The sequence below is a fragment of the Eucyclogobius newberryi genome, unplaced genomic scaffold (assembly GCF_026437365.1).
Source record: "Eucyclogobius newberryi isolate DKJ021-1_F unplaced genomic scaffold, fEucNew1.0.hap1 SCAF_4, whole genome shotgun sequence".
Taxonomy (NCBI): Eukaryota; Metazoa; Chordata; class Actinopteri; order Gobiiformes; family Gobiidae; genus Eucyclogobius; species Eucyclogobius newberryi.
In genome coordinates this window covers 19,533,467-19,547,601 of record NW_027316056.1, presented here as the reverse complement: position 1 = coordinate 19,547,601, position 14,135 = coordinate 19,533,467, and the positions used below count along the sequence as shown (strand labels likewise).

The 14,135-nt window shown below is 41.6% G+C and overlaps 1 protein-coding gene across 1 annotated transcript in view; it reads right to left on the bottom strand.

The window, feature by feature from the left end:
* gcgrb (glucagon receptor b) overlaps positions 1-14,135 on the bottom strand; it is a 60,354-nt gene that overhangs the window by 19,090 nt on the left and 27,129 nt on the right. The window contains exons 2-4 of the mRNA XM_072463707.1: positions 7,575-7,723; positions 7,391-7,487; positions 5,593-5,700 (exon numbers count right to left, since the gene is read on the bottom strand). Of these exons, the coding sequence (XP_072319808.1) occupies positions 5,593-5,700; positions 7,391-7,487; positions 7,575-7,628 (259 nt within the window). The 5' untranslated portion in view covers positions 7,629-7,723. The remainder of the gene's footprint in view (positions 1-5,592; positions 5,701-7,390; positions 7,488-7,574; positions 7,724-14,135) is intronic.

The window sequence follows — 14,135 nt, the reverse complement described above, 5'->3', positions numbered from 1 at the left end:
TCACGTACACATACACACAGGTTCATACCTCGTACACACAGGTTCATACCTCGTACACACAGGTTCATACCTCGTACACACAGGTTCATATCACGTACACACAGGTTCATACCTCGTACACACAGGTTCATACCTCGTACACACAGTTTCATACCTCGTACACACAGGTTCATATTACGTACACACAGGTTCATACCACGTACACACAGGTTCATACCACGTACACACAGGTTCATACCTCGTACACACAGGTTCATACCTCGTACACACAGGTTCATATCACGTACACACAGGTTCATACCTCGTACACACAGGTTCATACCTCGTACACACAGGTTCATACCTCGTACACACAGGTTCATACCACGTACACACAGGTTCATATCACGTACACACAGGTTCATACCTCGTACACACAGGTTCATACCTCGTACACACAGGTTCATACCACGTACGCACAGGTTCATACCTCGTACGCACAGGTTCATACCTCGTACACACAGGTTCATACCTCGTACACACAGGTTCATACCTCGTACACACAGGTTCATACCACGTACACACAGGTTCATACCACGTACACACAGGTTCATACCTCGTACACACAGGTTCATATCACGTACACACAGGTTCATATCACGTACACACAGGTTCATACCACGTACACACAGGTTCATACCTCGTACACACAGGTTCATACCTCGTACACACAGGTTCATATCACGTACACACAGATTCATACCTCGTACACACAGGTTCATACCTCGTACACACAGGTTCATACCTCGTACACACAGGTTCATATCACGTACACACAGGTTCATATCACGTACACACAGGTTCATACCACGTACACACAGGTTCATATCACGTACACACAGGTTCATATCACGTACACACAGGTTCATATCACGTACACACAGGTTCATATCACGTACACACAGGTTCATACCTTGTACACACAGGTTCATACCTCGTACACACAGGTTCATACCACGTACACACAGGTTCATACCTCGTACACACAGATTCATACCACGTACACACAGGTTCATATCACGTACACACAGGTTCATACCTCGTACACACAGGTTCATACCTCGTACACACAGGTTCATACCTCGTACACACAGGTTCATACCTCGTACACACAGGTTCATACCTTGTACACACAGGTTCATACCTCGTACACACAGGTTCATACCACGTACACACAGGTTCATACCTCGTACACACAGATTCATACCACGTACACACAGGTTCATATCACGTACACATACACACAGGTTCATACCTCGTACACACAGGTTCATACCTCGTACACACAGGTTCATACCTCGTACACACAGGTTCATATCACGTACACACAGGTTCATACCTCGTACACACAGGTTCATACCTCGTACACACAGGTTCATACCTCGTACACACAGGTTCATACCTCGTACACACAGGTTCATATCACGTACACACAGGTTCATACCTCGTACACACAGGTTCATACCTTGTACACACAGGTTCATACCTCGTACACACAGGTTCATACCACGTACACACAGGTTCATACCTCGTACACACAGGTTCATACCTCGTACACACAGGTTCATACCTCGTACACACAGGTTCATACCTCGTACACACAGGTTCATACCTTGTACACACAGGTTCATACCTCGTACACACAGGTTCATACCACGTACACACAGGTTCATACCTCGTACACACAGATTCATACCACGTACACACAGGTTCATACCACGTACACACAGGTTCATATCACGTACACATACACACAGGTTCATACCTCGTACACACAGGTTCATACCTCGTACACACAGGTTCATACCTCGTACACACAGGTTCATATCACGTACACACAGGTTCATACCTCGTACACACAGGTTCATACCTCGTACACACAGGTTCATACCTCGTACACACAGTTTCATACCTCGTACACACAGGTTCATATTACGTACACACAGGTTCATACCACGTACACACAGGTTCATACCACGTACACACAGGTTCATACCTCGTACACACAGGTTCATACCTCGTACACACAGGTTCATATCACGTACACACAGGTTCATACCTCGTACACACAGGTTCATACCTCGTACACACAGGTTCATACCTCGTACACACAGGTTCATACCACGTACACACAGGTTCATATCACGTACACACAGGTTCATACCTCGTACACACAGGTTCATACCTCGTACACACAGGTTCATACCACGTACGCACAGGTTCATACCTCGTACGCACAGGTTCATACCTCGTACGCACAGGTTCATACCACGTACACACAGGTTCATACCTCGTACACACAGGTTCATACCTCGTACACACAGGTTCATACCTCGTACACACAGGTTCATACCACGTACACACAGGTTCATACCACGTACACACAGGTTCATACCTCGTACACACAGGTTCATATCACGTACACACAGGTTCATATCACGTACACACAGGTTCATACCACGTACACACAGGTTCATACCTCGTACACACAGGTTCATACCTCGTACACACAGGTTCATATCACGTACACACAGATTCATACCTCGTACACACAGGTTCATACCTCGTACACACAGGTTCATATCACGTACACACAGGTTCATACCACGTACACACAGGTTCATACCTCGTACACACAGGTTCATATCACGTACACACAGGTTCATATCACGTACACACAGGTTCATACCACGTACACACAGGTTCATATCACGTACACACAGGTTCATATCACGTACACACAGGTTCATATCACGTACACACAGGTTCATATCACGTACACACAGGTTCATATCACGTACACACAGGTTCATACCTTGTACACACAGGTTCATACCTCGTACACACAGGTTCATACCACGTACACACAGGTTCATACCTCGTACACACAGATTCATACCACGTACACACAGGTTCATATCACGTACACACAGGTTCATACCTCGTACACACAGGTTCATACCTCGTACACACAGGTTCATACCTCGTACACACAGGTTCATACCTCGTACACACAGGTTCATACCTTGTACACACAGGTTCATACCTCGTACACACAGGTTCATACCACGTACACACAGGTTCATACCTCGTACACACAGATTCATACCACGTACACACAGGTTCATATCACGTACACATACACACAGGTTCATACCTCGTACACACAGGTTCATACCTCGTACACACAGGTTCATACCTCGTACACACAGGTTCATATCACGTACACACAGGTTCATACCTCGTACACACAGGTTCATACCTCGTACACACAGGTTCATACCTCGTACACACAGGTTCATACCTCGTACACACAGGTTCATATCACGTACACACAGGTTCATACCTCGTACACACAGGTTCATACCTTGTACACACAGGTTCATACCTCGTACACACAGGTTCATACCACGTACACACAGGTTCATACCTCGTACACACAGGTTCATACCTCGTACACACAGGTTCATACCTCGTACACACAGGTTCATACCTCGTACACACAGGTTCATACCTTGTACACACAGGTTCATACCTCGTACACACAGGTTCATACCACGTACACACAGGTTCATACCTCGTACACACAGATTCATACCACGTACACACAGGTTCATACCACGTACACACAGGTTCATATCACGTACACATACACACAGGTTCATACCTCGTACACACAGGTTCATACCTCGTACACACAGGTTCATACCTCGTACACACAGGTTCATATCACGTACACACAGGTTCATACCTCGTACACACAGGTTCATACCTCGTACACACAGGTTCATACCTCGTACACACAGTTTCATACCTCGTACACACAGGTTCATATTACGTACACACAGGTTCATACCACGTACACACAGGTTCATACCTCGTACACACAGGTTCATACCTCGTACACACAGGTTCATATCACGTACACACAGGTTCATACCTCGTACACACAGGTTCATACCTCGTACACACAGGTTCATACCTCGTACACACAGGTTCATACCACGTACACACAGGTTCATATCACGTACACACAGGTTCATACCTCGTACACACAGGTTCATACCTCGTACACACAGGTTCATACCACGTACGCACAGGTTCATACCTCGTACGCACAGGTTCATACCTCGTACGCACAGGTTCATACCACGTACACACAGGTTCATACCTCGTACACACAGGTTCATACCTCGTACACACAGGTTCATACCTCGTACACACAGGTTCATACCTCGTACACACAGGTTCATATCACGTACACACAGGTTCATACCTCGTACACACAGGTTCATACCTCGTACACACAGGTTCATACCTCGTACACACAGGTTCATACCTCGTACACACAGGTTCATACCTCGTACACACAGGTTCATATCACGTACACACAGATTCATACCTCGTACACACAGGTTCATACCTCGTACACACAGGTTCATACCTCGTACACACAGGTTCATATCACGTACACACAGGTTCATATCACGTACACACAGGTTCATACCACGTACACACAGGTTCATATCACGTACACACAGGTTCATATCACGTACACACAGGTTCATATCACGTACACACAGGTTCATATCACGTACACACAGGTTCATATCACGTACACACAGGTTCATACCTTGTACACACAGGTTCATACCTCGTACACACAGGTTCATACCACGTACACACAGGTTCATACCTCGTACACACAGATTCATACCACGTACACACAGGTTCATACCTCGTACACACAGGTTCATACCTTGTACACACAGGTTCATACCTCGTACACACAGGTTCATACCTCGTACACACAGATTCATACCACGTACACACAGGTTCATATCACGTACACACAGGTTCATACCTCGTACACACAGGTTCATACCTCGTACACACAGGTTCATACCACGTACACACAAGTTCATACCACGTAATTTTATTAAAATTAACAAAATTTTCATTGCAATGTTGATAAATGAGGGCCATTGTGTATTGCAAATAGTTAGAGTAAGAGTAAGTTAGAGTAAACATTCTTAACTTTAACACACTGCATCCTACTGAACAAATATGAAACCCAAGACAGAGTTTTTCCTCAGATACCAAAACTTGAAAGTTTGGAAATAATGATGATTGAATGATTACCTCAGTCTGAGAAATCTGCACCAACCACTTCCCGCCTGTTGAGTCTTGATCTTATGTGCAGAGTGGTAGTTTCAGTAGAAAAGCTTTTCTGAAACTAAACTATAGAGGGTGCAGCCCATTGCTGGTTGAACTTAAATGTATACAGGTAGTCATATGTTCATAAATATTTTTTCCAGCAATCTTTGAAATTATGAGTAAAACACTTTTTATAAAATGTCTTGCGTCATTATAATCTCCAGATTTGTGAATTGGAGTAATGACATCCCACTTCCAGTTTGCAGGAAAAACATTGTGGGAGATTGAGAGACTGATTATATGGGTAATCGGAGAAACCAAAGTGTCAGAATGTTTTTTGATTAGTGCAACATCAAGCTAAAATAGACAGACAGTCTAAATCAATGGAAGACTGACCCTTACGGTACCAGGGCAGAAACCAGGGGCAGGACACATTGACTGTGGATCCAGGGGTCCCATCGGGCCAGCAGGCGTACTGATCGAAAGTGCGGTTACAAACAAGCCCTGAAATACAAAGAGACTAGATAAAAACACTGTTCAATCACATTATAAAACAAACTTAAAATTTAGATGCAAACGACAATGACTTGCTACTTAATACTTTAAACCATCACAGTGACCACATAAAGACTAAAAGGCTCAAATATTCTTGGATTTAACAAGTTGCCAACTCACGTTTTGCTGCAGTGTTCTCATCATCACAATTTAGGCAAACACTGATTGCCCAATAAATTATAAAGCTACCGTGAGTCAAAACTATAATTAAGTTGTTCAGAATCATCTAAAAAAAAGCAAGTTTTCTCTGCACTTTTGCCTCCTTAAGCTTGGTTGGAAGTCACCATGTCCTCTAGTCCTCCCTCCTGGACATACTGCAGCAACCTAGCTTCTTAGCAGCTAAATCAAAGCCTTTTTCAATCGGCTGAGCATGTGGCCACCCATGGCAGCTCTCTACCATGTGCTTTTGCAACCTGAGTGGACGGCAGCTTGTTTTAGAGGTTTGTGCATGCACACTGAGGACAACACAGTCTCAAACTCATGGATCTAAACCACGCTGAATAAACCTACTTGGAGGAATCCTGGAAGTTTGCAGATTGTGCCCTACAGAGCAAGTTTTTTTTATTGGCAAATGTTATGACTAGATGTTGATGACCACTGTCTGCTCGACCATCCATAAAAGTCACTGCATGCTACTGGTTCTCAGTCAGTAGTTACCACAGAAAACCAATTGTAGAGCGATATAGATATTACTTTCAAGGTAAAATGTAAAAACAGGGCTTCAACCAATCTACTTTTACAAAATGAAAATGGCCGAGGGCGGCTCCCGTTAGTGGCCGCAATAAATTGAGTCTAAATAAAAGTGACAGTACAATTCGATGGAGTACAGATAGATGCATTTACCATTATCAATGTATTAGAGCACAATACACAGTATACAGTTCCAAGAGTAGGCATGTGAGTAATTATATTTGAATTATTTTGCATAATATGTGTAGTATCTAAATCCTTTGGGGAACTACTTTGAATGGAGTGGAGAGCTGCTGGTTGCTACATGCAGTAAATGAATTGAAATAAACAGTACAACTTTTGTCTTGTAGTAGTCAGTAGAGTAAAGGCATACAGGAGTCTGAGTATGTTACCAAATTATGCATTAAAGAGGCTGTAGCCCCTAAAGTTAAAAGCAGCTTACATATTGTAGACAAATCTATAAAATGGGGTAAATGCTCACTCTCTGCTTCTAATAATAGTGTGTTTTATTCTTGGTGAAGCCGGAAGTGCACTGTTAGCATGCTATTTGTTCTTACGGTGATGGTAAAACTCACTCTGGCCTCAGAAAGGTGTGAAAAGCACTTGCCAACTCATCTCTGTGAATATCTAGTATGCTCAGAAGGCATTAGGTAAGTGAGGAATACATGTGGACCACTGCAGAGGTTTTTACGTTTTTAAGACAGTAAAAATCAGGTCCAGCACATTTAAGCGTGTGACTTTGACAAAGCTGTGCAGATGTCCGAAACGTGCATATCACTTACGTAGGTGTACAATTGGGATGTGCAGAATAGCGTGTGAAGGGGCTTTACATGGTTTCTAGTTTAAATTCTACTGCCTCATCCTTTCACAGTTAGAAAACAGAGAGCAGACAGGTGAAGGCAGTTTTATGCTAGTAGCTATTCAAAAGGTAAATGTTTCATGGCCTGACCCGTGGCTGGGGGCGTGGTGTTGATAAAGTCTAGGCATTGGTCCTTGTAGCTGCTCCACTGCTCCTGCACGAGCTTGAGGGAGTTGGCGGAGGAGACCTACGAGAACAGTCAACAGTACATCAGACACAACGGAGGCTCAAAGACTTTTGCAGGTTGAGATTTGTGGGCAGTGTTGAGTCAAACCTTGGTGAAGCGGCAGAGTGTGAGCAAGGCCAGCAGCAGACCCACCTGGGACATCCCACTTACGTTGGCGGGAGGGGGGTAAGAGGGGGCCCGCACACAGAGGAGAGCCAGCGCATGAGGCAGTCTTTACGCCTGTCACACCGTGAGCACTGCCAAATAAGAGAAAACAATCATTTAAACCATCAGCTAAAGATGGCCCTTTTGAGGAGGAACTCTGAAAGGATCGACTGACTATTTGAATGATAATTGTACTTGCTTTGCTCTGTTGGTTATAGTTATTGTGGTTCTGTCCTACCTGCACCAGTAATTATCTTCTGCATCACTTAATGAAGAAAAGAACAACAACACTGTGGTAATAACATGAGTCACTTGATCAGTTGTTTCAGTTACCATCTTCCTTATCGACGTAGGAGAACAAAACAAAATCTGAAACGTTTCTGCAAAAAACACCTTAACCGTGGAAACATTTTTAGCTAAAACGTTTCAAATTCCATTCTGTTCGAGTCTCGTTTTCTTCTCTGGGTGGTAAGTCCAGGCCAAACCTAAGACGGACATCAATGCACTCAGCAATATGATGATTAGTCCCTTAAGTCTATAAGCAGAGAGAGAGAAAGAGATTGCAAAAGAGGGAGAAAAACGGAGAGAGAGAACCTTCCATTATCACATTAATAACTCTCAGTCTGCTCCCATCGACCACTGAATTTAAACGCTCAGGAGAGGCATGACGACATGTCCGTGATTTTTTAAAGTTACGTTTAAAGTTGGAACAACTATCGCTTTTTCAAATTATTAGTACAGTTTCAAATCAATTACATTTGACTTTATTCATTTTTGTAGAAAAGTCTGTTATGGGCCAAGTTCCTAATGATTTATTTTGATCCTTGGTGCGTTGGCGTTTCAGTTTTAGATTTAGATTTGTCTTATGCAGGGTATAAATGTTTTGTGTACCGGTACGTTTGTTCATTGCTTCCTTACAAACTCTGCATGATACTAGGTAAAAATAGAAGATGAAAACTACAGCCTGAGGGCATAGTTAAAGAGTAAAAATGTTTCTTCTTTCCAACATATGTAACTTTATCTCCAAACGCTGCATTATATTTGCTCACAGTAGAGATTTCTCCTGCCTCCACCGGGGCATGTGATAGCTTTAATGTGCTAGCTGTGTGTGCGCGCTGTCTGTATATTTGCAACCACAACAGCGAACACGGTACAGTCATGGTTTGTGTGTTGAGTTGAGCTGATAGCCTTATCGACTGCTCAGACAGGTTTTGCATTACACATCCCGGCCCGCACTCCCAAAGAGCAGAGGAATGAGGATGTCCCAGCACATCTCCAACATGTATCGCCCTCAGTTTCCAGGGAACGGGCCCCGCATGTAGCTTTCATGTAACAACATCCAATTCCCTTTCATTATGGCAGCAGCCGAGCAAGTAGAAATAAGGCACTTTGTATTGTACAAAAAAATATTTTGGATTTCTGCCATATTTTATGACAATTGTAAAACCATTGTTTCTTTAAAAAACACAAACTTTTTATTCCCTCTTTGCTCTTTTGTGATGACATGAGAAAGAAATACGGCCATTTGTAAAACACAGGAAACATTTGCCCTTAAAGCACCTGTGGTGTTCCCTTACCACACAGTGACACCTGTGCAGATGAAGGCCCCAGTGAGAGGGCTGCAGTTCACTCCAGATTTCCTGAGCAGCGTGATATTCTGAAATAGTGCTGGAAATCAATCATCTTTTTTCTGTGTTGAGTATGAAGTTGTTCTCATCTCCATAGACCACAATGTCCCTCGCCGTGTTCCTATACCCTGATGACGCCCAGGCCTTTGATGATGATGGCGGTGTTACGCTTTGAGACACATCCGGTTTGTGTCAGCTCGCAGCAAGAAAGTCCCAGGTTTGGCTTTTGTGCGGCACGGTGCTTTTCTGTGTGAGTGTTTGCATGGTTCTCCCCTCTGGTTTCCTCCAGTTTTCCCCATCAATCCAGCTAAAGATCTGGAGATGAGCCCCTGGGCGCTGCACTACGGCACACGCTGCGTTATAAGGGCGATTCAAATGCAGCGGACACATTTTTCTATGGCCCGGGACAATAAAGATAACTTATAGATTACTCGAAGGGATTTTCAGGAATGTGCACATCTTTGGAACAGATGGCAAAGGAAAGGAGTACAAAATATTGGACTAAAAGTAGACTAACATTATACCAGATTCTTTCTTCAGCGTTTAAGAAAGTGGCTTTTAATGAGATACAAAGAGCACATTCTGATTTAGAGACAAAGTGCAGCTTTTTACGACTCTGTTCTTATTCCCGTAGAGGTTGGCACTTGGCAATATTAACACTTGTATGTTTTGAAGATATGCAAACATTTTAATATCGCGTATACGTATCCTTTTATCGTGTTACTGATATTTCACATTTCTGTTTGACTGACATATCTGAATATTTTTTCTCCTGGTACTTAACAAAATGTATATAATTTTTTGTCAATATCACCCACCTTTTATTCCAGTTTTACATGTACAAGATATTTCATTTCTGTGTATGCCAATGTTTTTTTATTTGTACCTGTTGGCTTTGCTCCAGTATTTACATTATACTCTTCTTAATCATTTCTGGCACATTCCTGGATTTTTAAGTGATCAGTTAATGTGCTTTTCCAGAGAGAAAGTAACAACACGCGTTTTGCAGGTCAAAATAATATACAAGTTAGACATATTTACAATCACCGTGCCCCTTTCAATTTCCACATTCTTATGTTACTAAGTCTATACATAACAACAATATATAACATGCAATGATGAACAATAGCACTCGTCACCACAACCACCAGAGTCGAGCTTACTTCAGATCGCTCCTATTGAAGGCTTTTCAACTGCTAACACCACTTTTCTGTCTCTGTAATGTTTTAAGAAAGTATGTATCCTAAAATATCAGCTTATATGTTTATCTATGGATAGGAACTCAATAACTTCTATATCTGTATCCAGCACCACACTTTAAAGGGTCTGTAACTTGGTCTGGTGTTGGAGGTCCGCCACTTGACTGCATGTATGTGTGATGGCTTAAACTAGTGTTGTCACGGTACTGAAATAACATTTCTACTAAAACTCAATTCTAATACTGAGGAATAGACCCAACACCGACTACAATGCCACAATGATAATATATATAAAAAAAAAAAAAAACATTTTCAAAAATAGATTGTATTTTTCAACCTAGATAATAATACTTTCTTTACATTAGTATGTGGTCTTGTACAACAGTTCTGTTAAAGGTCATTAATACTCAGGTCAGGGAAGGTAAAATGTAATATTTTGTCCTGTTTATGATTTGTTTTTGGAATCAATTCTTGTTCAAATAAATATCTAGTTTTGATACTAGTTTTAGTTTTGATTAGTATCTGATGTTCTACACTTTTGACCACCTAAACATTAAACATATCTAACGCCTTCTTCAGGAAACGTTGCCTTCACCAGGAAAGTTACATCCCAATAACTTTGATGTCCTTTCTGAAACTGTAAGAATACAATTCCATTGAATATACACTGATAATGATATATTGTACATTGTGTCACTCATTCTTTCTCAAGCCTTTGAGCCTCTTTCATACGTTCATGAATGTTTTCACAGGACAAAAGTTCTCATCTTTCATAATCCTTTGAGAGATAACAGAAACATGTCTGCATTGCACTTCACAATCAAACTTCGAGAATCCACTGATTATGAGGCAAAGTCAGCTTGTCATATGCAGTCTTTGTGTGTGTATGAAATATGTGTGAAGATTGGGTCGTATAGCTACATGTTCCTGGGGCTATATGAATGCACATTCCTTCCATTATTTAATTTGTCCACATGTTGCTAATGGACAAGTGATTGCTTTAGGGGTTAAAGCCGTGAAACATCAACAAAATCAATAAAGAATTGTTTAAATTAATACTTGATGTCTAAATCTGTTAAAAAATGCAAGCAAATGTATTATACTACTTTATTACACTCTACTATTGGAGATTGGAGTGAACCTGTCAATGTGACCTGTGAGTGGCTACATTATCTACTGGTGTTGAGGTGCATGATTTGGGAAAAATATCTTGCGATAAATATTAGTTTTGCGATTGAGATTAGCTTTGCAATTTATGTTTTAAAGGTCCCATAACATGCAAAATCGACTTTTCAGAGCTTTTAACCTTCTTACATTGCTATTTGTGCTTCATGTATGTACACATACATGTTTTTTTGATTGATTCCCGCAGTGTTTAGCTATATTACAGACTATCTCCTTTTCTTGAATCTCCAAACTGACGGGCGGTGGGGCAAGACCGCATCATAAGGGCAAGCACGCGTCTGAAGTTCTATCGTTTCTCACTCACTCGCGCGGCAGGAGCGGCGCAGCGCGGAGCAGACAGCTGTGGGGCTACGTCACAGGTGGGCGGGGCACACACGCGCTCTGAGACTACGTCACGGGTTGGGCGGGGGAGCCAGATCGCTCTTCGCAAGGGTGGGGGCGAATATCAAACCAAGCCGTTTGCATTTCCGGGTTGGTGAGGGGTCCAAGGTCTGGGTGATATTTCTTAACTATTATGTTAATGGTGTTGCACAACCCTTATTATCAATTATACACTTAGGATAGACTACGAAACGTGGAAAAAAAGCATGTTATGGCACCTTTAATAATGGGATTCTGTTCAAAGTTCAAAACACTTCCAGGAGAATTGACTAGAAAACTCGTGTTTGCACAGATCTAAACTACAGGGTTTGGAGTTTTTAATGCAGATATTTTTGTTTGTGGAGGAAATTATGGTACTTCAAAAATGGCAGCCTTTACAATTGTATCATTGTGACCATTAAAATTGCAATTTTGATTAGATTGTGATTAATATTGCAAAGTCCAATATTTTTCTTTGCTGTTGTGGCCGATAATGCATTTTGGCCAATATTGAAATCAGTATTATCTATGTCAGTATAAACCCACATTATTCACTTTTCACTATTGTAAAAACATATTATAAAATGTATCTCTGGAATATTGTTTAATGTTTATTATGATCCCCACTTATATCTGCAGATATTAGTGGGGATCGGAATGAACAATAATCTTGTCTAAACAACAACAGCCTAGCTTCATGAGGTTTCTACTTCGATGACATATCTTTAACTCACTAGTTCAGAGGAGGACTATGTCACTTTTCTGGTGGAGGATCCACAATCTGCTTGTCTCCATGGAGATGCTATTATGTATAAAGAAAATATAAACGTGCTATGTGTTATTGGGGGATTTTACCCATATTTGAAAAAAACATTTCTGCCAATATTAATTTTGGAAAATAGTTATTTGTACCTCAGTGGTAAAATGTGCAGTGCAAAATACAGAGCATGATATGAATTTATTGAGCGTCCTTCTACATCTTATTTTATTGTGGAGATCATACGTAAGAATATCCTGAGGGGATCGGTATAAAAAGGGCAGCGGCAAATCATTACAAAAATCCACTTGTTACATTTGAGATACAGCGACCTCCAAACCAAATGGACAATAATGAAGTCTCACTGAAAAACAGACCACTTTCATACATTAAATAATTGCACATAAAGTCACTGCGAGCACACCCCAATTACCTTGTTTGAATCAATAAGGCTTCTACCTCAGATGAAGAGTGGACAATTAGTAGACATGGACACTATGTAGGAGGTAATAGAGCCAGCGCATTTGGCGTAATGGAAAAAAACTATCTACAATTATCATGTTTGCACTTCGTTTTGAGCACCTCTCTTGTTCCCTTAGCAACTTCAAAACACAAAACTTAATCCTCATTCTTCTCATCTTCACAACATTATTTGTGGAACAATTTCTTAATATTCCTAACAGGCGGGTACAGTAAAAGCAGCATGTTTAAAAGGTTAAATGAAATCACATCAAATCACTTGCAGCACAATCAAACAGGCCATTACTTTTTCTGGTGGAGGCGTTGCACTTGCAGAATGTGCTTGTTACTATTGTCATGTTGTGAGTTCAAATCCCGGCCACAACAGTTTGCTTAAGGTCACTTCCTTGTCTCGCCCCATTTCACACTATGGGCAGAATTTTGCCCCTGGAGGTTGCGTTAACAGGAGGCTTTTCCAGGTAGTGACCTTGCTGACCTTAACGCTGGCATAAAGAGGCTGGACTTGGCCGCGTGAGGCTGGAGTGGGATGGTGCCAGTCCATTGGCTCAAAAATACCATATATTATATGGTATGTTTGAACCAATGATCTAATAACTGTGGTATTCAAAAGCACCTCCTGTGTGTGAGATGTTTGCAATCATGGCATCATATACAGACAATTAAAGAAGCGAGCAATAACATTGTTTGATTTGTTTTTTTCCATTCAATTTGTTCCCAAAACGTAAAAAATGTAAATACATTTTACAAAATGAAATATTGGAATGCAGCCTCGGAGGATTGTTTCTTTATTTAATTCACCTTTATTTGTTTTGCACAACGTGGAATATGTCCTCAAGATGGGCTTGTGCTATTTAACCGGATCTGCTGAGTGCTCGATGGGCTGCTGCTGGTCTGG